Raw genomic sequence first — 20,476 nt, 5'->3', positions numbered from 1 at the left:
AGTGTGCGAGGCGTTATCAGAGAAAGCGTCGAATGACTGTCACTTCCTTCGCAACTTCTATCTCTCAAGCTGACCAAGCGACAGATATCGGTTGCGAGCACATGCAGATCTGCAAGTATAACACCATTGCTTTCCCAGTTGATGGATGCAATGCCCTACGCTCTGCAAGTCTCCCATGAATTGTGTCACTTACATCACTATCTTGCAAAGCCACCCGCTCATCGATAGAAGCATTGTGTAGTGGCCACGAATTCGACCAGTTGATAGATCAATGGAGAGACATGGTATGTGTTCCAGATTCAGCAATTCCAACAAACGTTCATCTGGTCCTGCATGAATGGAAGTTCAACCAAGTGTGACACGATGCCCACGCTCTTCGTCAATTCTTTGACCACCGCTCGCCTTGGCAAAGGAGAATGACCCCAACGACCCGAGATCGAAAGCAAGCATAGGTTCACTGTCAATGACGCGGTGAGCGTTGTGATACTGCCCTGTATGGCGGGTCCAGTAATGTTCAACCCCTTTGAAGCGTTTGATGGCCTGATCATTGATAGGAAGCAGCATCAGCCTCCATGCAAGAAGTCGTCCAGGATCTTTCGAGTGAGTAAGGTAATGACCGTAAGGAGAGAGGAAAAAACCTCATCTGTGTTCCTTACACACCTACACACATTACACGTACATTCTTATATACGACTTGTCTAGAGGGATAGCACTCTACTCTCTGGGGCACTTAGTACTACTACACAACACATGTACTGTCCTATCTTATCGATTGCTCAGTCTCAGACGCTTCAATATCCCTGTGTTAGTATGTCTATGCACTCTAACACGCGTACAATACATCAAGTAGCCTTGTTCTACTAGGGCAATCGCGCGATTAAGCACAGACCCTCTGCTCAGGCAGACTTAAAGACATGCACGGGGTCGTCTGCTGTATATCATACTCTAGAATCTTCTCAAGCATGCCTTAGATTTTACAAGCCGCCCCGAGGTTCTCAGGAATGACGACCGGATGTCGTCTGGATTGGATACATTTGGGGTGAGCTCTACAGTGCATCCATAGTATCGGCATAATTGCATGAAGCATCGTTGGGGACTGGTTGTAGTGTCAGCGCGTGCTTCCTTGTCCTTCTCAAGCTATCTGCTCGTTTGAATCGAAAAGCTTTGATAAAACAGGCCCAGCTGCCATGAAACCGGTCCCTAATCCCTGTCTTTCTCCATGTCCATGTGCGTGGCATCGAGAAACAGAAGTCTTCTACGTGAAATTAGTTGGGGGGTAAATGCACGCGACCGTACACCAACACAATACAGTCTACGAAAAGACAAATCCTATGTACACTGATCTGCTACTGGTATTCGCAGCACTCTATCGGTCAAAAACTCTCACAGACGCGACGAATGATAAAACGCTAGGACTAGCGTCCCGGCGTGGCCGACGCAATTTGGGGGGAGATCGCTAGCCAACAGAATTGCGTGATCTGCCGATTGGTTGCTTTGGAACATGCTAGACCAGACAGGGTGATCAGATGCATCAAATTCCGTCCACGATGAAGACCGATGATTGTCGAGATTAACAATAGTATTTTACTCATCGCGGCAATACGAACAAAGATATCTAGCTCAGTACTTCACTCTTTATTACTTCGATCAAAGGATTCCACACTGTACAGTTGGACATGGATGAACTTACCAGCCTCTTTACCGAGGTTCATTCGACTGCACATCTTGGACAACAACCATTGTTCCAAATACCACCCCTGATTGATGTCATTCGCCAAGGCCTGTGCGACCCAGCTGAGGTCAGAAGCGACACTCTGCAGCGAGAACTCCATCTTGTGTCAAATCAACGGATCCATGCCGCCAAGTCGATTGTGGAGCGAGAGGATATTCGGTCGCAATGCGACTCTGTGATAACGGACGGAGCACATCAAGGCTCAGCAATACTTCTAGCCGAAACCAACCCGGTCGAGAATCCGATGGCTGATTCAAAACCTAAACGAGGACGGCCCATGATAGGGAATCGCCGTCACACTCACGGCGAGCTTGCTCGCAACCAAGCTCTTGCAAAGAATCGATTGGCGGCGCGCAAGTATCGTCAACGTGATGCCGATGCTACAGAACGTCTGAGGATAAGAGCAGAAGAGTATGCTTCGATGAATCACACATTAAAGGAGGATATAAAGCGACTGCGCGAGGAGGCACTTTCGCTTAGGTTCTCTTTGCTCCATCATGCATCTTGCGGCGTTCGGGCGATCGATTTATGTATCGAGAAGTACATGGAAGATGCTGCAAGGTTTGAGACTACGGTCAGCAAGAAAGACGCAGATCAACAAAACAAGACGTAGAAGCGCACCCCATGTAAAGAAGTACTTTTGTATGATCAATGTCTTTACAAGAGAAACAATCAGACCCTATTCATTCTACACAGTCGAGTTATTACAATGAACACCAAATATCATCCGCACAGTAGATCTAGATTGTAATAATGACTGACGGTATATATGTGTACACGCTCGCATGAAGCTCATGTTGACCACAACACAGATGGCAACGAACTACAGAGCTATGGAACGAAGCCATCTCTATTGCATACGTCAAGCTATGATCTAGTTAGCAACCCTTTTCCGCATGTATTGAGGTGAAATCTTACAGGTGCCACAGCAGGTCTGATCTGGTCACTCCATGTTAACCATATCTTTGGTAGAAACTTTGATCCTGAAGGTGAGTGATCAATGGGTACGGTTCGAAGATCTCATCATGGGGATGTATGTAGATTTGGCTGGCAGTGACTACTTTCTCAATGCCTGTGAACAGCTCCGGAATCAACATAACAGATCCTGCATCTTTTCCAACAAAATGTAGTTGATATATGACTATGGGAAATACTGTGGTACTGCGTTGAGAGACTGAGCAGGATGAACAACGGTAGTGGGCAAACTCATATAGAATACCTGTATAGGAATAACAAGATCGAAAGAAGCGCTTCCAAACCCCTTGATTGACGCTTTCAGATGCAGAGCAAGGCTGTAACGTCTTGAAACGATCGGATGAAAATAAGTGGGCGAAGGGTATGAATCCTTCAGGAGAGGTAGCTGGACTGTCTTGGTCTGAACCCAGGCAAATGCTCCTTCAAGTCGCTGCTCCCAACTATCGAGCTTGAACCCCAAGTTCCGAGATTGGGAAATTCCAACCACTTCTTCGAGGAAGGGAGATACATGAGCTTCTCTTGCCGTAGGTGATCTGTCTCTCTCTACTACAGAGATGAATGTGTGAGTTTTGAGCGTCCAAAACATCTTGATATCCAGACAAGCAGGTATCCGTGCATTTTGACCAAGCCTTCCCCTGACTCCGACTCTTATGTCGATATATGTTCCAGAGGTTGACACATTCGCCCCGCGTGATATGGGTGCTGGTTCATTGACCGCTACATACATAGATCTTCCTGGACACCCAAGTGTGTTCCTCAACTTCTTCTCCTGTCTACATACATATTCCCCCGGATAGTCTTCTAGGCACACTGGAGGTGGCGAGGATTCAATGCATTCATAGATCTTGACTTTTTTCGAGCACGAGTTGTAAATCGTCGAGCCGCTGAGGACCCAACATTGAATGGTATACTCAACGTACGAGGTTCCTGAAAGAGGGATCCATGTGCACCTCCCATCTCGGGAAGAGTCAGCAGTGAGCGAAGACGGCAGAAAATGGCTTCGCCTCTCGGACATCATCTCTTGCGGATTACCACTGTTGGTCAGATGGTCTAATTTGAAATTGATTGGCAACTTCCAACACTCTTCACATCGATCGTCACGGATTGCATCACTGCGACCCAATATATCTGTCAACTTCAATACCTAAAAAACATTAGATAGTTTCCTCAACTAGGCAGCTGTTCGTACTTGCAGTCTTACAAAATCGTAAGTCCAAAGGCTCCTGAGATCCTTGCGATTGATGTGTGATCTGGTTGGAAATTGTTCCTAACCAAGTCCGCGTTAATCCCCTGAAACACCACGTAAAATAAGTCTCGACGGGACACACCTTCAAGTACGAGCCTCACTGTATTATAGGAGCACCTGCATTCTTTCTTGAAGCACACGAAACCCTCGACGCCTTGGCCATGGAGAAAAATGGGATCAGGGTGCTCCACCAATGCATTGGTGAACTCAAATCCGACACCACGTAGTTGTGATGCCATCATGCGCAAGTACTGTCTGACTGACAGAATACATACACATCGAAGGACAACAGGAATGAGAACCGTAACAAGAAGTAACTAGGAAAGTGCGTAGAAGGTATGATTATATGGTGACTCGTTTCTGGTGGGTATACTCCAGAGCGCTGCACCAGTCGTAAGCCTTTACAGTCAGCTAATTTAAGCATGGGCACAGGACACACCCAAATTAGTGACCAGGGCATACACCTTACAATAGATATGTGAAGCAATGACGTTTAGTCAAATCTGCCCAAGCAGTAAGTTACGCACGTGGCACAGATCTGCGGGTACGATGCCGCACCCCGGTCGAGCTACTGAGTAGCCAATCAGGAAGACTTACACATAGAGTCAACGATCTCTTTCAGAGCATCGGCGTGTGTAAAAAAGACATTGATTGACAATCATGTTGGTGTTCGATATATGTGCCATAAATAAGCACATCTCTAGACTGCTCTTTCGTTCATGGATAAATGCTCAATGGCTTGGCATTCGCGAAATTTGCAAGGAACATGTCTGTCGTTAGTACTAGGTCTGTTTTCATTGATTGCTTTGTCAAAATTATGTTGCTTTTTTGGTTCAGTTAGAGGGAAACTACGGGAAAGCTGACAGCCCCACCTTTTGCCGATTGTGATCAACTTTCATGCCAGATGAGGTGTCAGGACGGTCACGTCATTGAGTGCGGCTGACGCTCATGACTTGCTCCGCTTTCGGTATACAAAAGTTCTGGGTATTAAAGGCGTCGCAGGCGGATTGTCTGACTGGCAAGCTGCTTTGCCGCGATCGCGAAGTCAGTCCATTAGCGTCTCGGCCGACCAGCTGGAGTAAGTCGTAACTAGCCACAGTCGCCAAGCCAACTATGTCCGCTGTGCAACGAGACATGTTGATTAAGACCTTACAATAAGTAAACTTTGCGCAAGAGCCTCGACAACATCTATCGACAATACATGAACTAATACAGATGAGCTCGAACCTATAGATCAGGCCACGTGTCATACTACCGTAGCAACTCAGCCATGAGCTATTGATGTCTCACGGTGCAAACAGAAGTCCAAGTGTTGAAGGCTTCTAGTGGCTTATTAGTCATACCAAGACACGATCCCAACAATAGGTATGCAACTGACCCATGCTGTGAGAGGACGATATGACGATAGCATATCAATGTCGTGTCTGAGACTCCCGAACAGCGTTACTGTCGTAGAAAGTATCCTTTTCGAACCTCCAAAGAATTACGATCTTCACTCGTGGGGCACTATGATTAAGAACTGAGCATCTCGCTTCCAAGATGTTCATCACTGTATCTTGATGCCTCCTTGGTATCCAATTGTACATCGGCAAATCATCGCCCCGGAACACTCAGTCAAATTAGCGACAACATATTGAAACCTTTCCGCGCACCGACCCTGGCTTGGCACGGTGACAGCTTTTGTCTTCCACCGACAGACGAGCAGCTCAATGACTTCTCAATCACCAAGCACGCTATTTGTCGCAAGTACTCATCATTCGCGACGACGCGACGACGCGTCAACGTATCGCAATAGCTAGTGGTCGTCTTGGCTGACAAAAGCGATTTTATTAAAATGCTCTTTGATTGCACATACGCTACAATTCCATACACGGGAGCGGAATACATGTCCTGTGTGACCCTTTGATTGGTGAACTATGAGACAAACCCTCAATTCTTCTGAGTTCCATCATGCAGGAAGTGGTGAAGCCTGAGACTGAGCGACTGCAACGGATCCTGTGGCTTTATCGAGATACTATGATCTTTGATATCTGCTGGTCCGTTTCGAACTTTTCACTGCATGGAAGCTCCCAGAAGGAAGAAATTGGGACAACTCTAGATGACTCAAGACGTCCCAATATCGTCGCGTTATAAGATCAAACTCATCTCTTGGTCAGTCAGGATTATGGTGAGCCTGATGACAGCGTCTTCAGCGTACCTGTGAATGGATGGACAATTCGGCCCTCCAGCGATACACTGGCTTTTCGTCACTACAGGGCAGGCTTTGTGCTCAAATTTTATAGAGCAAGGTGTTATTGAAGAAGTTCTCGTAGGAGAGAGTTTCAGAGAGCATATTCAGCACGTACCACAGTACTGGTTCAACAACTATTCAGAGGGGTGTTCGGAGCAACTCAAGGATATAGCAAACGAGGACGGACTCAGTACAGAGCATGAAAGAGGAAGTGATCATCTAGTACACTTTTCAGAAAACGGTAAAGACTGAGAAGCGAGCAGGGGATGGTCGGACATGCTTGAGATCCTACTCGACGTTCAAGAGACACGAGAGATACGTATCAATAAGAATTACTAGATCTCCAGAGATATCTGACTTTAAGACTTGTCTCGAAATATGACTGCGAAGTCCACAACTGTGCTTCTTGTTTGGAAACGTCTCCGTGAGAGTGTTCGTAGTTTTGCGCACGCCCATGCGCAGTGCGAGTGCCTAGATGATACAACGAGAAGTCGAGGATGGAGTTGTGCTTGCTTGAGGCGATTGCAAAGACCAGAATTATGAGATAAATTAAGCCTATAGTCTGGTTCGTATTATCCAAGAACTGGGTCTTCGTTCATCTGGCTCATCATGCCTGCATACCCGATTACAGCGGACGCGAGGGGCAGAAAAAATTGCAAGGGAAGTGCTAGACATGCAGCAGACATTAGTAGATTGCAGTTGCGGCTGGTATCCAAACTTAGCTGACGTTCCAGGCGTCTCATGCAGCCCCACGGCGTGAAAATACTTCTTAGAAACCTGCTGATGCACGCGAGGTACATGCAAAGGCGTAAGGCCATGAATGACCTGAACCATTGATACAAATGCTTCCACAAAGTAAGCCAATGATTCATGCAGTACAACTTAGACGATGACTCTCAGTTTTTTAAATATTTTCGCTACTAGAGCATACGAAGAATGCTTCTCAGAGAGGATGCTTGAGCGCCGTCGCACATGTTTATTTTACGATAGAGGCGCATCACTAGAGCAGTGAGTTTTCTCAAAATCATTCTCCTCTAAACCAAGAATCAAGAGCGCAGAAGGTAGACTGTCCCGCCGTCGAACCTACTGTGCAGCAAAGATTCGAGTTTATGAACACCTGTCTTTGCTGTCGAAAAGTAGAGAGGTGATGGACGAGTACTTGCGCATTGTTCGCTTGGCACATCGGATTCTTTCTCACCATTCAAGCGATGTCTAGATTGTTCGAGCAAAGACAGCTCCCTAAAACGGCGAACTAAGCGCATTATGTGGTTCATCACGGTGTGCGTCCATATAGGGTATGTAGGAATTTGCAAGAAGCCGACAGCTGAAGAGTCATGACACGAGATGTCTTTGTTGCCAGTGGACGGGTTGATTGTTGTCTACGAGCCCATGAGTAAGGCGTACCGGGCGTCTCGGGAGTGTGCGATAACGGACGCATGGGACGCAACAATTGCAATCGAAGAATGTATAAAACAGGAAACAATGATGCCAGACGGGGACTAGAGGGAGAAATGCTTGGTTACAGGCTAGGTTATGACCAGCAAAAGGCCCGATCATGCTGTCTAAGTGGGACGTCTACATCACAACTTCCCGGTGCAGGCTGAAACTCGAGGCTTAGGTCTAAGCGAGCTAGATTGCCTTATGGTAACGATCATGCATGATCTGAGCGCTGCATTTGGGTGGGGCGAGGTTGTCGTTGCGACAGTTGCCACGGGCCAAATCAACATCGTCCCGGTAGTGGCTGATCATGGCACAAGTGTTCCAGCCAACAAGAATTTTTGCTGCTTGTGATGCAAAGGATATCGAGAGAGATTGCACGCTCGCGGGAAGGTACAAGAGTACGTTGAAGCTCTGCTGCTTCATTTTTTGCACTGCTCAGGCAGAACGTTCATAGGCTAACGGAGAGACATGGAACGACACTAGTCCGAACCCTCGAGGTCTCATACTATCCAAGCTACAAACTGAATAGCTCGTATCGTCATCAGTGCTCGCTATCTACTTTGCGAATCAGGTTTCTACCGCGATTCAATAAGGTTGAAGGGCAACGATGCAGAGACGATCGTGGCACCGTGCTTCCATCCTTTGGACACACACTGTCACATAGCTGCGCATCGCATCGGTCTTTGCTAACGTCTTGGACCCAGTCGTAGCTTGCCAGCGTATCACGTAGTGACTCCGGTCTCCCTGAGAACGCGAGTCCAAGACAAGCTCTTGCGAGTACCAACTATGACGTATGATCTATCCGAATGATAAAAAAAACCTATATGGGCCGACATGGTTGGTCCTGGTTTCTTTTGTTGTATCAAACCCGTTTGTTGTATCCTTCAATTGCTCCCTCTTCCTAATACGCCAAACAAGATCGCAGCAATCTAACCCCCATGTCTCATCATACTGCTGAAGAGCTTGCCTTCAAGGCAGAGCATGACGCTGTCACATCCTACGAGAAAGATTGGGATGGCTGGGATGGCCCGCAATGGCCTATTGGCACTATCCAGTGCTCTATACGTATGGACTATGTGAAATGCATGCACCTTAGTTCTAACTTTCCAACAGAGGCCCAATGGAAAGGTGTCTCTCCTCGTCAGATCGTGACGAATAATATGGAAAATCGACATCCGATGAGCGGTAGTGGGAGCGGACCAACAAATGATAAGGCAACTTCGAAGGAAGTGACTGGCGCCTAGTCCCAGGAAAGGGCAATACTATAGAACAATATAAAGATTTTGCTCCCATTCACGTCGTATGTGAGATCTATCCTCTGATCGACCCGAGACGTTCGCGTTTGGATGCACTCAATGAACTCGTGGAATATCAAAGAAAGACTCCTACGGGAAGAGTAAGATCATATACCGTCTATGACAGGGTGAACGGCTGCAGCATCATTTCAATCGCAATCCAGCGTCGTATGAGTACAGTGTTGGTCTCAAAAGGACTAGCACGAATGCAAATTGATCAGCAAAAGCTTGTATATGATTGAAGCATGACACTATCACGACACCATCAGAGTTCCACTAGCATCGACATGCAGATGCGCATAATCACTGCGAGATCCCGCTCACCCTACGAAGCACTAGTCAGGGCTGTAGACACTTAACATGGGTAGTTCAATGGTCGTAGTGGGTTGCTCTAACTTATGGACATGAGCTGCTTGCTCTCTCTGCATAGGTATTCCCGAATTACAGTAGCTTTGACACACCACCAAAACCAGGTTCCTTGGATTTGACGTCATATGTAACGAGCCGTTATGTCACGAACTGTGCGACAGGAATATAGATAGGCACTTGTATCCTTCGACCTGGGTGAGTCTTGACAAACTCCATGAACATATCGTACAACGATCATCAACAAGGAGCACGAAAGGCAGTTCATCTTGTCCATGCGACCAGCACGTCAGTGAGTGACTCCGTTACTTAGCCCTATGCGGAACGACCACAGATCGAATGAGGGAGGCAATTTGCCAGATATGCGGAAAGAGGACAACACCAAGGGTATGGGAAACCAAAATCAGACTCCTGTTACACAAAATATGTCGACATCTCGTGAGATTTTTTTCGTGGCTACAATTTGCACAGCGCAATTCTATGCCCGTAAGTCCACCTCGAGAACGCACTGGTGATAATTTTAACAGCCACAAGAAGCAGGGATGGGTCAGACAATATCTATAGTCTATATCATTGGCGACAGCCTTCACATTACGAACGCCCTGGAGCTTCCCTGGCTGATCGCCGCCTACAATCTCACAGTTGGCACATTCATCATGTTATCTGGTCGATTTGGCGATCTATACGGGTACAAAAAGCTTCTTATCATCGGCTTCGCTTGGTATGCAGCATGGTCTTTCGTCTCAGGATTCGCGGTTCGGTCGAACAAGGTTCTATTCATCTTCTCTCGAGTACTTGCTGGTATAGGTCCAGCGATCTGCTTGCTAAATGGTTTGGCTATTCTTGGCTCTTCATGAAGAAGTTCTCCAGGATCTTTCGAGTGAGTAGGGTTCTGATACCATTCACAAAGGTGGAGGAAATGGACGGTTCCGCTTCTTAGTCGACAGGCCACTTGATACATCTTCGTGTTCCCAGACACAGTCCACTCTTATGGAAAGCTGATACGGGTATCGGCCCGACCATTTCGCCCCGTAGGTACATTGAAGGGGTTCGAGGTGCAAAGGTGCTATCCCTTGTTCGTCTGTTGCCTCTTTTGCATGGGCGAATACCGGACTTGCTTGTATAGACGAACACCTGACTTGCCTGTGTAGACGAAGCTCGGTACTGGTGTCGCTGAGGAACCCGGACAGCATGCTCGTCAGCCTTGACTATGAAAATCAGTCAAAGACACAAACAATAAGGGATAACCAACTTCGTCGCAACACTCTCCTCGGTCTCTCCCCAACGTCCGATCTCTGGTAGAATACAGTACAGTTGAAGGTAGAACGTGCTAAGGCTGTGCAGAATATCTAGAAATTCTAGTATGGCTGATACGTAAGAGATGCATAGAACTATAAAGTCTATCACGTGCCTCTTAATAAGCTTCTCATTGCAGTAGGCTAAGTGTTATTGTGGTGGAGTATCCACGTTCTTCTCTCCACCACGCCACTAGCGGCCTTGCTGGCTCGGATGTCTCTGGTTCCGCAACCTGCTATAAAATAAATCAAGAGAAGCAAAGATATCAGGACATGATCTCAACAATCTCGGCAAATCTCGACTCGTTTCGTCAGACGTGTTAACACAATGACCACAGTACTTGTCATCGGCGCCTCTGGCAAGGTAGGCTCTCAAGTTGTTAAGGAGCTCGATGCAAATCACGAAGGCATCCACGTACGTTTAGCGACAAGCCGGGCCGAAACCGCTGAACAATGGCGCCAACAAGGACGACAAGCCGTCATCCTCAATCTCGACAACCCAAACACCCTACAGTTCGCATTGCAAGGTATCGACAGGCTCTTTATGGTTACTGGCTACACGGCAGACATATTGTACCAAAGCAAGATGCTCATCGACGCGGTCGCAGCCGCTGGTGTTGAGTTTGTGGTTCACCTTGGTGTCTATAGTTCAGGCCGGGACCACATTCCGCATTTTAGCTGGCACGATATGGTCGAAACCTACATTAAAGCTTCTGGAATGGCTTAGACCAACCTGCACCCCAACGTCATCCTAGATTCTATGTTGGTGACCAAGCCATCTATCATCGAGAAAGGCTCTTTTTATGTTATGTGGGGTGAGGCCGCGTTAGGCTGGGTTTCAGCTGCTGATATTGGTGCTTTGGCAGCCGCGGTGCTTCGCGTGGGACCCGAGAAGCACGCTGGTGCTGATTACGGTTTGAGCCCTGAGATCCTCACCGGCTCACCGGCTGCCGAGATCATCACCCAAGCCACTGGAACCAAGATTGGATGCAACGTCTATAATTCGGAGGCTCTTGAGGCTTACGTCGCGACAACATCGGATGCTGGAGCCCGTCTATATCTCAATAGCGCTGTGCAGACGATGCCTCTTGGCGAATCTGGGCAAATGCGTTACCAAGCTACCAAACGTGACGACTTCAAGGTTGTCATTGGCCGGCCTGCAACAACGCTGTACGATTGGGCACGTCAGAACTTGGTTTCAAACGTATGACACGGTTCTGTCTGGTCTCCTAGCATGAATAGTATCCTAGACAGAATATTTTCCCATGGATAACCGAGTTGGGGAAGTCCAGGATGTGCACTAGAGAGTTCTGGAGGGCAAAGCTGCTACTATGTCTTCTTCTACACAAAGACACAGGTTTCTCGAATATATTGTAAACAGGCTGGCTGGAACTTCAATAGTGCTCCAATGCACTGGATTGGATAGACTTTCCCTTGGAAGTTTTCTCATATTTATCTTTGCAAGCTCTGTGACACACGTGAGACCATCGAAAACGTCTTTAACGGACTGGAATACAACATACGAAAGACGTGCTCGCGATAGGGCAGACAGAGACCGTGTAGTTAGCTATCTCGCCACTGTAGCTATAGATCAAGCCATTGGTGGGGTTCTGGTAAAGACGTAAATCTTCTGTAAACATATTGATTAAGATCCGATTGTCAGACTTGGTCGGCCCAAGGTGTTCTGACTTGCTCGCAGAGACAATGTGGTAGATTCGTCTAAAGAGGTGCAGAGGTGCAAAGGTGCTTTGTGTACTGTTGAAACGGTGTCGCAATCATTGCGATAAGCAGTTATATGTTTAGTAGTGTAAGTCCATTCGTGCTCCAATCTACAGAACAGTACATTCTTCTTGGCAATCGTCAGATCGCGCAAGGCAACGGCCGTTGCATTTGAGATTGAGCCTAGGTTCGCAAGTCTTACTGTAGAATCTGTCTAGCCTATGACATCATGACTTCCGATACGTGCTGAACGCGCCTGCCGAGAACAGCCAAGCTCTTCTGGCTCGCTTGATTGGACAAGAATGTTCTCTAACCTTGGCGGAGTGCCTGACCAACGCCCTGATAAGCATTTGTTCTGCGTTCTGCGGCATTCAGCCACAGTACGTATTCTACGGCCGTAGCGCAGATTGGGTCCAATGTGGTTCGCGCCTATCTTTCGTACTGTAGTGCTGGCATATGATCTGGGGGGTACAAGGCCACCGTCGCCACAGTCTCAGGTAACACAATGCTCATTGGATCTTAGCAAGCGTGGGAATGGGTTGAACATCGCGGGCCACGATACTCAGGGGCTTAGCAAGCACGCTGCATACCATCGAGGCAAGACGGGCACCGCGCAGCGGTCTTGGCACCACTGTTGTATACCATTTCGTCATGATTGATGACGGAATCTGTGTCGAGGACTTTTGTAAGCTGAGTCAATTCTGCAAAAAGGTCTCTTGGCTATGCAATTACCTGCGTAACGCTAGGAACAACTATGCTGCTCCGGGAGGAAACCGCGACCTCGGGACCCAGCCAAGCACGGCCAACGAGATCGCAAGGTACAGCCAACGCGTCGACATTGGAAAGCGAGTATCTGTGATCGCGACTGAGGCTTCATTCGGCCGCGTACTTGAATGGTCCTGCCTGGTCGCAGCAGAAGCATAGTATATAAGCTCAACGCATGCTCTGTTGTAGCAGCTACTAAATCCTCATCACCTTCCACTATCAATTCCAGACATTCCTCACATCAAAAGAGCATCCATCTTGTTCATTGTCTTCGATCGCAACATGAAACAGTATCTGCTATCAACAACGGCACTGGCGTACGCGAGTCTTGCCGCAGCTACGGAGTATTGTTCTCCAGCAGGCATCCCACTCCTACCACTCCCCGACCTTTCCATCGCCCCCAAGTTCGATCCTGAGCCACTGAAGGCTGCACTGGACCGACTGAACAGTGAAGCGATTCTCTTCAACACGTCTTCCACCTCTTACTCGGTCTCGATAACCACGACTGAAGATACAGTTTTTGAGTACCATTGGACCGCACCAAACGTCAACACCACAGTTGGCGTTAGCGAGGTCAATGGCGACACAGTCTACCGCATCTTCTCGGTGACGAAATTGTTTACCGTCCTTTCCGCGTTGCTTCAGGAGGGATTGGACATGGACGATCTTGTTTCTAAGCATGTACCGCAGCTTGAAGGGTCGAAAAACTTCGAGAACACGACTTTGCGAATGCTGGCCAGCCATCTGTCTGGCGCTCCGCGCGACGGTAAGGCTATTGCTAGAGAACAATGAACCAAGAAGAACACAGCTGACTCTTTGCACCTAGGCTTCGCCTTCGACACCTCTCTTCGGGGACCTCCTGATTTCCTACAGGGCGAACTCGGCTTGCCGGAAAATGCTACTGTCCCTGAGGGCTTCCCTGTTTGCAATTCTGTAGAATTTGGCCTATGTGCTACTCGAGAGGGTAAGAATTCCTTGAGAGCGTGCTACTGTCTACGCTCGTTACTGAACCCGATCCCAGAATTTCTCCAAGGAGCGCTCGTCAGCAACTATGTATGGCCCGTCGGTCGGACCCCCGCATACTCAAACTATGCCTTTATCATTCTTGGCTACGCTATCGAGTCTTTCACAGGCAAATCGCTTCGAGACGTCATCACAGACAGCATCACGGGCCCTTTGGGCTTGAGCTCAGCGACTGGCCTGGACAGTCAGGATGCATCACTGATGGTCATACCTGGTGAAGTCGATCACCTCGGTACTCAGGACATCGGCGAATTCAACGGGTGAGTCAAATCAGACCCTAGCAGTCTACTCAAACTCTATTGCTTTCCACTTTTGCTTAGAACCGAACATTCGTACTAATCCGCCTATGCCCACAGAACTGCCGGCATGTTCGCAACGCCCAACGACCTCGCCCGCTTTGTTCGCGGCCTCCTCAACAATGAGCTACTCTCGAGCACCGACATGGCCAAATGGTTGAAGCCCGCCTCCTTCACCTCCTCCTCCAAAGGCCAAGCTGTCGGCATGCCCTGGACTGTCTTGCGTCCCACAAGCCTTGGTCTTGATTCAGGCGAGAGACCCGTCGATATATACACCATGCCTGGCGGACAGGGATACTACAACGGCTACTTAGCCATCATCCCGGAGTACCAGCTCGGCTACACCGTCAACGTGGCTGGTGTGGGCGACGATCCGGCGCTGCGAGCCCTGCTCGACCATCTTGTGCGCTACTCTGTCCCGCATTTTGACACCGTGGGCCGGGAGCAGGCCAGGGAAAACTATGCGGGTCGCTATGGTAGTGGCGAATCGGTGATCGAATTGGTGGTAGATGATGGTCCGGGTCTCAAGGTGAAGAGCTGGACTACTGGTGGAAAAGCTGTGTCGGATGCGTGGGTCGAGTTCTTTGGCTCTGAAACGCTGAACGCGGTTGATGCGGACGTCAGGATCTATCCCATCGGGGCGGATAACCGTTGGCGGGTGGCATTCCGGGGCATTTCCGATATGAACAGTACGGGTATTTTCGAGGATGCTTGTTATACTTGGTTCACTCATGGGGCGTGGTTACATGGTGGTCTGTTGGTGGATGAGATGGTAATTAGTCTTGGTGGGGATGGGGCAGCTACGGCGGTCAATGTGCCTGGTCTTCGGCAGAATCTAGCCAGGTCTTGATTGGGGGTGGTGTCGCTGGAGGAGCGCAGAGGACCGATCGTGCAGATGTGCGCGAGCGGCGTCAGCTTTCACGCACTTACAAAGTTCGTGCGCGTCATGCTCGACTTCATGTATTTCAAGCTTCAGGGACAATCACGAAGCTCTGGTACGGCAGTACACGGAGGGCAGCTGCAATGACAACGTGAACAAGCAACGCTGCCAGGATTACTATTGGCTAGAAATTTCGAAGCTGTCTGCATGGATGAAGAATGATGTGCTGAAGGGATTTCCTGCAGGATTCAAAGGGTGTTGCAAGAAGCCAGGCTCCTCTTCGGCTCTCGACGGCTGCGTGTGTGGATTGCCCCCACCGACTGTCCAGCAGCCATCTCGCTTGCTGTTCCTTCATCTGGCGAGGCTACGGCCCGCGCGGCTATTCCGTTCCCCGTTCGCCAAAATCCTGACGATCAAATGCACCTCATTCTGAATTCGGCTCGACGACTCAGCTTTCAGCAAGAAATTGCCGAAATTGTAATAATGCACATACGAGATCCAATTCTTCCGCCAATAACACGAAAGCGTGTCGGCCCTTCAGTCGTGTAGCTCGATGTGGCGTCGGGAGGATGCGAAGAAGCAACACTCACGCAGGCCTATTACTGATCAAGATCAGGCTGGACAAGGCTATCTTATTAGGCCAGTCACCTCATCCCCAGAATACGTCTATCTTGCACATTTATCTGAATCCTTCTCACAGATCCAGGCCGCACCTCTCAGTATTCAGCTATGTCAGCACCAAAATCGTCGTCCGTCGACGATGACAGGGATGCGTTTAGCAAATTATCAGCACCAAAATTCTTGTCAACTGAAGATGATCTGCACGTCGCGTGGGAGAAGGTTGTGAGAAATTTCGTGGATGCATCGAAGGCAAATCCTTCGAGCGAACCGACAACAATAAGACAAGTGCTCGACAACGTCAATTCACAAACCGCCGACGACACAACCAAAGCGAGGGCAAAGGGGATTGTTATGAACATTTTGAGTTCTGTCCAGATTCTTGGGGAATTTGTTGCAGGCGCCTCGAGCACTGCCTTTCCCGCTAGCCAGCCATGCTTCAACGCCCTCAACTTGGTCATCGGGGCCGTGAAAAGATATCACAAGATCTTTGAAGACCTTTTCATCCTCCTAGAGCGTGTCTCTGTCTTTCTTGGGAGTCTTCGCATCTACTTCGAAGAGAAAAATACCGATGTCAATTTAGATACACGGTTGCGACCGACAGTTTATCGGGTGCTTGAGCACTTTATGGAAATTATGACGCTAGCGATCGAACTTATGCATCGCAAGAGCAGACTAAAGTTGGCTGCAAAGGAGTTCTTTTTCGGCATAACAAGTGGCGTCACCGATGCGCTGGGCAAGCTGGAGACCCTTGTATCTGACTGTGTAAATATGCAGGTCGCCGTGATAGGTCAAGACCTTTCGAAGGCTGCTCGCGACATTCGCACCCTCGATGGCAAAATGGATGTTCTGGACGGCAAGATCGATTCGGTTGTCAACATCATGGGAAGGCGAGAAGAGCAAGAGAAAGTTCAAGAAATGCGTATCCAACTGCGGAAGTGGTTACGTATCGGTGAAGAAGATATTTGGAGAAATCATCATAACACAATTCGCGACCAACGTACCGACGAAACCGGCGACTGGCTCTGCAAGGAGAATAGTTCATTCGTACATTGGTGCGACGCGAATAGCGACGCAAGTAATGTATTTCTCGTCACGGCCGATCCAGACCGTGGCAAATCATTCCTAGCGTCAGCTGTAATTGATCACATCGAGGATCCGAGCTTCGCTTCTGGGGGCTTTTCTTCTCTGGCTTATAGTTATTACCAGGCCACCATCCGCGAGGATTCCAAAGCGTCATCTCAAAAAAACATCAAACAGAGCAGCCAAGGCGCAGTACAACCGGCTCTACAAGCAACGAGTCGTGCTTTATGTAGCATTGTTTGGCAGCTGTCCGAAGCCGACGAACATTACCGGGATTTCGTGTTTGAGAAGCATAAATATGACGCTTGTAAGATGAAAGCCATCGAAATCTGGAATGAGCTTATTATCAGCTATAGCCCGTCAAGAAGATCATCATACTTCATCGTCATCGACGGGATACAAAAGGCAGATCGGGAATTGCTTGAAAGCATGATTAAGTGGGACCCAAGGCAAAAAAGCTTACTGCGTGTTCGCGTATTTGCTACATCCAAGTCTCACGCCGGCTGGAGCAACACAGTCATCAATCATTCTTTGCGAATTTCCCTCGATCGTGTTTCTCATCGCCAAGAGTTTGTGCCTAGTATCGCTGATGTTAAGAAGATTACCAACGCTCGGCTTGATAAAACTTCGATCTTCCACGACAAGGCTCCACAGACTATACGGATACGGGAACAAGTGTTCGACGTTGTGACCCGTCAAATCCAGAATGAATTTGCACGCCTGAGTCTCGTCCTCAACGAAATCGAAAACTGCGTGAATTCCAGGCAGATTGAGAGAATACTTGAAAGAATCGAAGAATCCATCGAAGTGAATCTAGGCCGACAGATCCGCTCTTTGAATTCCAAGTTGGCACCAGATGAGATAAAGGAAGTCAATGCTCTTATCTCTTGGCTGGAAGCTCCCAAGACATCGTTTTACTTCTTATTTGGGACACCATGTTTGCTCGCTGAACAATACGTTGATGTTAAGCTGGAGTCACCACGACTTACACCTCTTTCGGAGCGTATAGCACAACGGTACTCGTTGCTGTTTGAAGTAGATGACGATTGCATCAGGTGGCGCTATCCAGAGATTCAGCAGTATTTGAAGCAAGATTTCGAAGATCAGCAGATTCTAGAAAACATGAATAAGAGGCGAGGAAAACGATCTTCTAAAACAGACCTGGAAGAGCTAGATCTCTTGGAGCTGGTCATACGGAACAATCTCAGCACGGTTTTCGGTACGCGGGGTGTCGAGTTGTTCGATCAATATGAGCTTGGGGAATACTTCGCATTGCAAAGAGCTCAACATACCAAGATGATCTGTGCTGACGAAAAGAGTAGTCGATACTCGGTCTTACTCATATGTCTGCGGGTCCTATGCGAGGATATGAGCCCGCGCGCGGTGAATCGTCTTTGCACCTACTCTCGGCGAAATCTGAGTACTCATCTTAAGTGGGACGAGAAACAAAAGCTGAAAGCAAAGGAAAACCAGGCGATCGGTCGCTTGCTGGTGAAGCTACTTCGTAATGATACCGTCATAGATCACTGGAGTCAGGAAGCTAGTCATGGCATCACAGATTGCTTTACCGCCGGTCCAAAAGGCGACCCGATTTGGAAATGGTTGAAGAAAATGAGCAGGTCGGAAGGCCCAACAGATCTTGAAGACAAAGAATGGTTTTCAAAGCTTCCCACGCAAAAAGAAGATAGTTCTTCAGCCCACTGGGACTACGCGATTGACAGAATTCTCGATGGCTGGTCCACGCGACAGCGCGATACGTGGCACACCATATGTTATTTATCTGGTAAATTGGAACCTGTAAGCTGATATTCTGATGCAGAAGTCATCAATGATGTTAACACGACTACAGAAACATGTCCAAGTATGGTTACGGGATAGACATCATAAGCTCGACCCTATTCTCTTGATCAAACGTTTGATGCAGGAGGCCGATACGGAATATCATTATGACGACCACAAGAGCTGGATATTGAAAACATGTAACGACATCATCAGAACGAATGCGGATGCTTGGTGGGCGCTGTTCTATAGCGCGAAGGTTTCAACGGAAGATGGTTCAAGTGCGGACGTCACCATCGAAGATGATTCAAGTGCCGAGACTACGACTCAAAAAGATCAAAGTACTGGGTCAACCAATGGTCTCAAAGAAGCAATCAGTCATCTCAATACCGCAAAGTCTTCAACAACGAAAGACAAAGACTTCCATGATTACTACTGGACCAGGATTCTGCCTTTGCTTGCCCGCTGCCAGATCCTAGACCTGGACATGGAGGGAGCTATGGAATCGTACTCGGAGATGATGAATGATGCAAGCAGCAGAGGGGCACTCAAGATGAGTATGCTCTGTTCATTCAAGCCTACCATGATTGCCACGTTCTTAGAGTTGGCCGGAACAAAGACGGTGCCCGGCGAAACCAATAACTGGCTCCATGAGTTGATCGCAAGTGTCGATTCGTCTGAGGCTGCTCTCTCAGTCAGTCTTGCAGCATACCACGGGAAAAACTGGAGTGACATTCACCGCGCAATCAATAAGGCGGTTAAGCAACTGGGCTCGGAGATTGCCAATATTAACGGTGACAAGACAGCCGAAACAGATGTCTTTGGACAAGACGATGAGGACTATGACATATGGCAGAAACATAAGACTCAGAAGTTGTTGAAGTCAGTTCTAGCTTCCATTCTTTGGCACAGAAGCGACAACGCAGAAGATCACATAGAGGCTCTGGGTCTCTGGCAAGAGGTTGGGGCTACGGAAATCTCCCTCAGGGTGCTTATAAAACACTCTAAAGCAAAAACCGTGTATGATCTTTGGAATACAGATGATTTGTATGACCGCTACTTCAAAACAGCCATCTTTGAAGTCTGTCAGGAGAAACGCGATGTCCGCTCATCTGCAAACATTAGGTCGCACTTCATAGCTGCGCGGGTATTCATGAATCTTGGAGATCGCGAAGCGGCAGAACGGCTCATCTCAAAGCTACTGGAAAATAAAGATTACGGCGAGAACATAGCTCCAGACGAACAACTAGAAGAGTACGGCAGGGCTTGTTTTGCCCTTGGCGAAGACCAGCGCGGCCATGACCTCTTTGGACATGTGACCACACATGACTTTGCCAAACATGAAGGCTGTCAACAAACATGCGGACCAGAACTCCCGAACGCAGAAGCCGTAGTTTATCTCTGCAGAGATTGCATGTGCTTTCTGAAGCCGCACTGCCTCAATGCACTCGAAAATGGTGTCTGGACAGCAGGCTTCTGCGATCCAGATCATCATCGCATCATGCTGCCACCTCCATTGACCAAGGATGGCAGGAATCATAGCGCTGCCATGGATCTGGTGACAGATGTCGGCATCAAACATGGCTGGCTGGAGGGCCCCAGTGACGAAGAATTGGAAGTTCGAGAGAATGGTGTGCTGGAGGCGCCAAGGTCGAGGGCATCATTCCATAGTATTGACGAGGTGACTATCGCGGCCCAAGAGTGATCAGCCACGAGCTGATATCTTCGTGTCCT

At 48.4% G+C, this 20,476-nt stretch overlaps 4 protein-coding genes across 4 annotated transcripts; all 4 read left to right on the top strand.

The window, feature by feature from the left end:
- Positions 1-8,561: 8,561 nt before the first annotated feature.
- Positions 8,562-8,867, top strand: GT037_004849 (uncharacterized protein; the record flags this gene model as incomplete). The annotated part of the gene is made up of 1 exon (XM_038929896.1): positions 8,562-8,867. One exon carries the CDS (start codon positions 8,562-8,564, stop codon positions 8,865-8,867), a length of 306 nt encoding a protein of 101 aa, XP_038786846.1.
- Positions 8,868-10,907: 2,040 nt separating this feature from the next.
- On the top strand, positions 10,908-11,306 carry GT037_004848 (uncharacterized protein; the record flags this gene model as incomplete). The annotated part of the gene is made up of 1 exon (XM_038929895.1): positions 10,908-11,306. The coding sequence occupies one exon, from the start codon at positions 10,908-10,910 to the stop codon at positions 11,304-11,306; it is 399 nt and encodes a 132-aa protein (XP_038786845.1).
- Positions 11,307-11,339: 33 nt separating this feature from the next.
- GT037_004847 (uncharacterized protein) lies at positions 11,340-15,232 on the top strand (the record flags this gene model as incomplete). The annotated part of the gene is made up of 6 exons (XM_038929894.1): positions 11,340-11,749; positions 12,916-13,147; positions 13,256-13,829; positions 13,890-14,027; positions 14,085-14,346; positions 14,443-15,232. 6 exons carry the CDS (start codon positions 11,340-11,342, stop codon positions 15,230-15,232), a joined length of 2,406 nt encoding a protein of 801 aa, XP_038786844.1.
- Positions 15,233-15,991: 759 nt separating this feature from the next.
- On the top strand, positions 15,992-20,447 carry GT037_004846 (uncharacterized protein; the record flags this gene model as incomplete). The annotated part of the gene is made up of 2 exons (XM_038929893.1): positions 15,992-18,760; positions 18,813-20,447. 2 exons carry the CDS (start codon positions 15,992-15,994, stop codon positions 20,445-20,447), a joined length of 4,404 nt encoding a protein of 1,467 aa, XP_038786843.1.
- Positions 20,448-20,476: the final 29 nt, after the last annotated feature.

Source organism: Alternaria burnsii (genome assembly GCF_013036055.1).
Source record: "Alternaria burnsii strain CBS107.38 chromosome Unknown 740, whole genome shotgun sequence".
NCBI lineage: Eukaryota > Fungi > Ascomycota > Dothideomycetes > Pleosporales > Pleosporaceae > Alternaria > Alternaria burnsii.
This window is presented reverse-complemented; position numbering and strand designations above follow the sequence as displayed.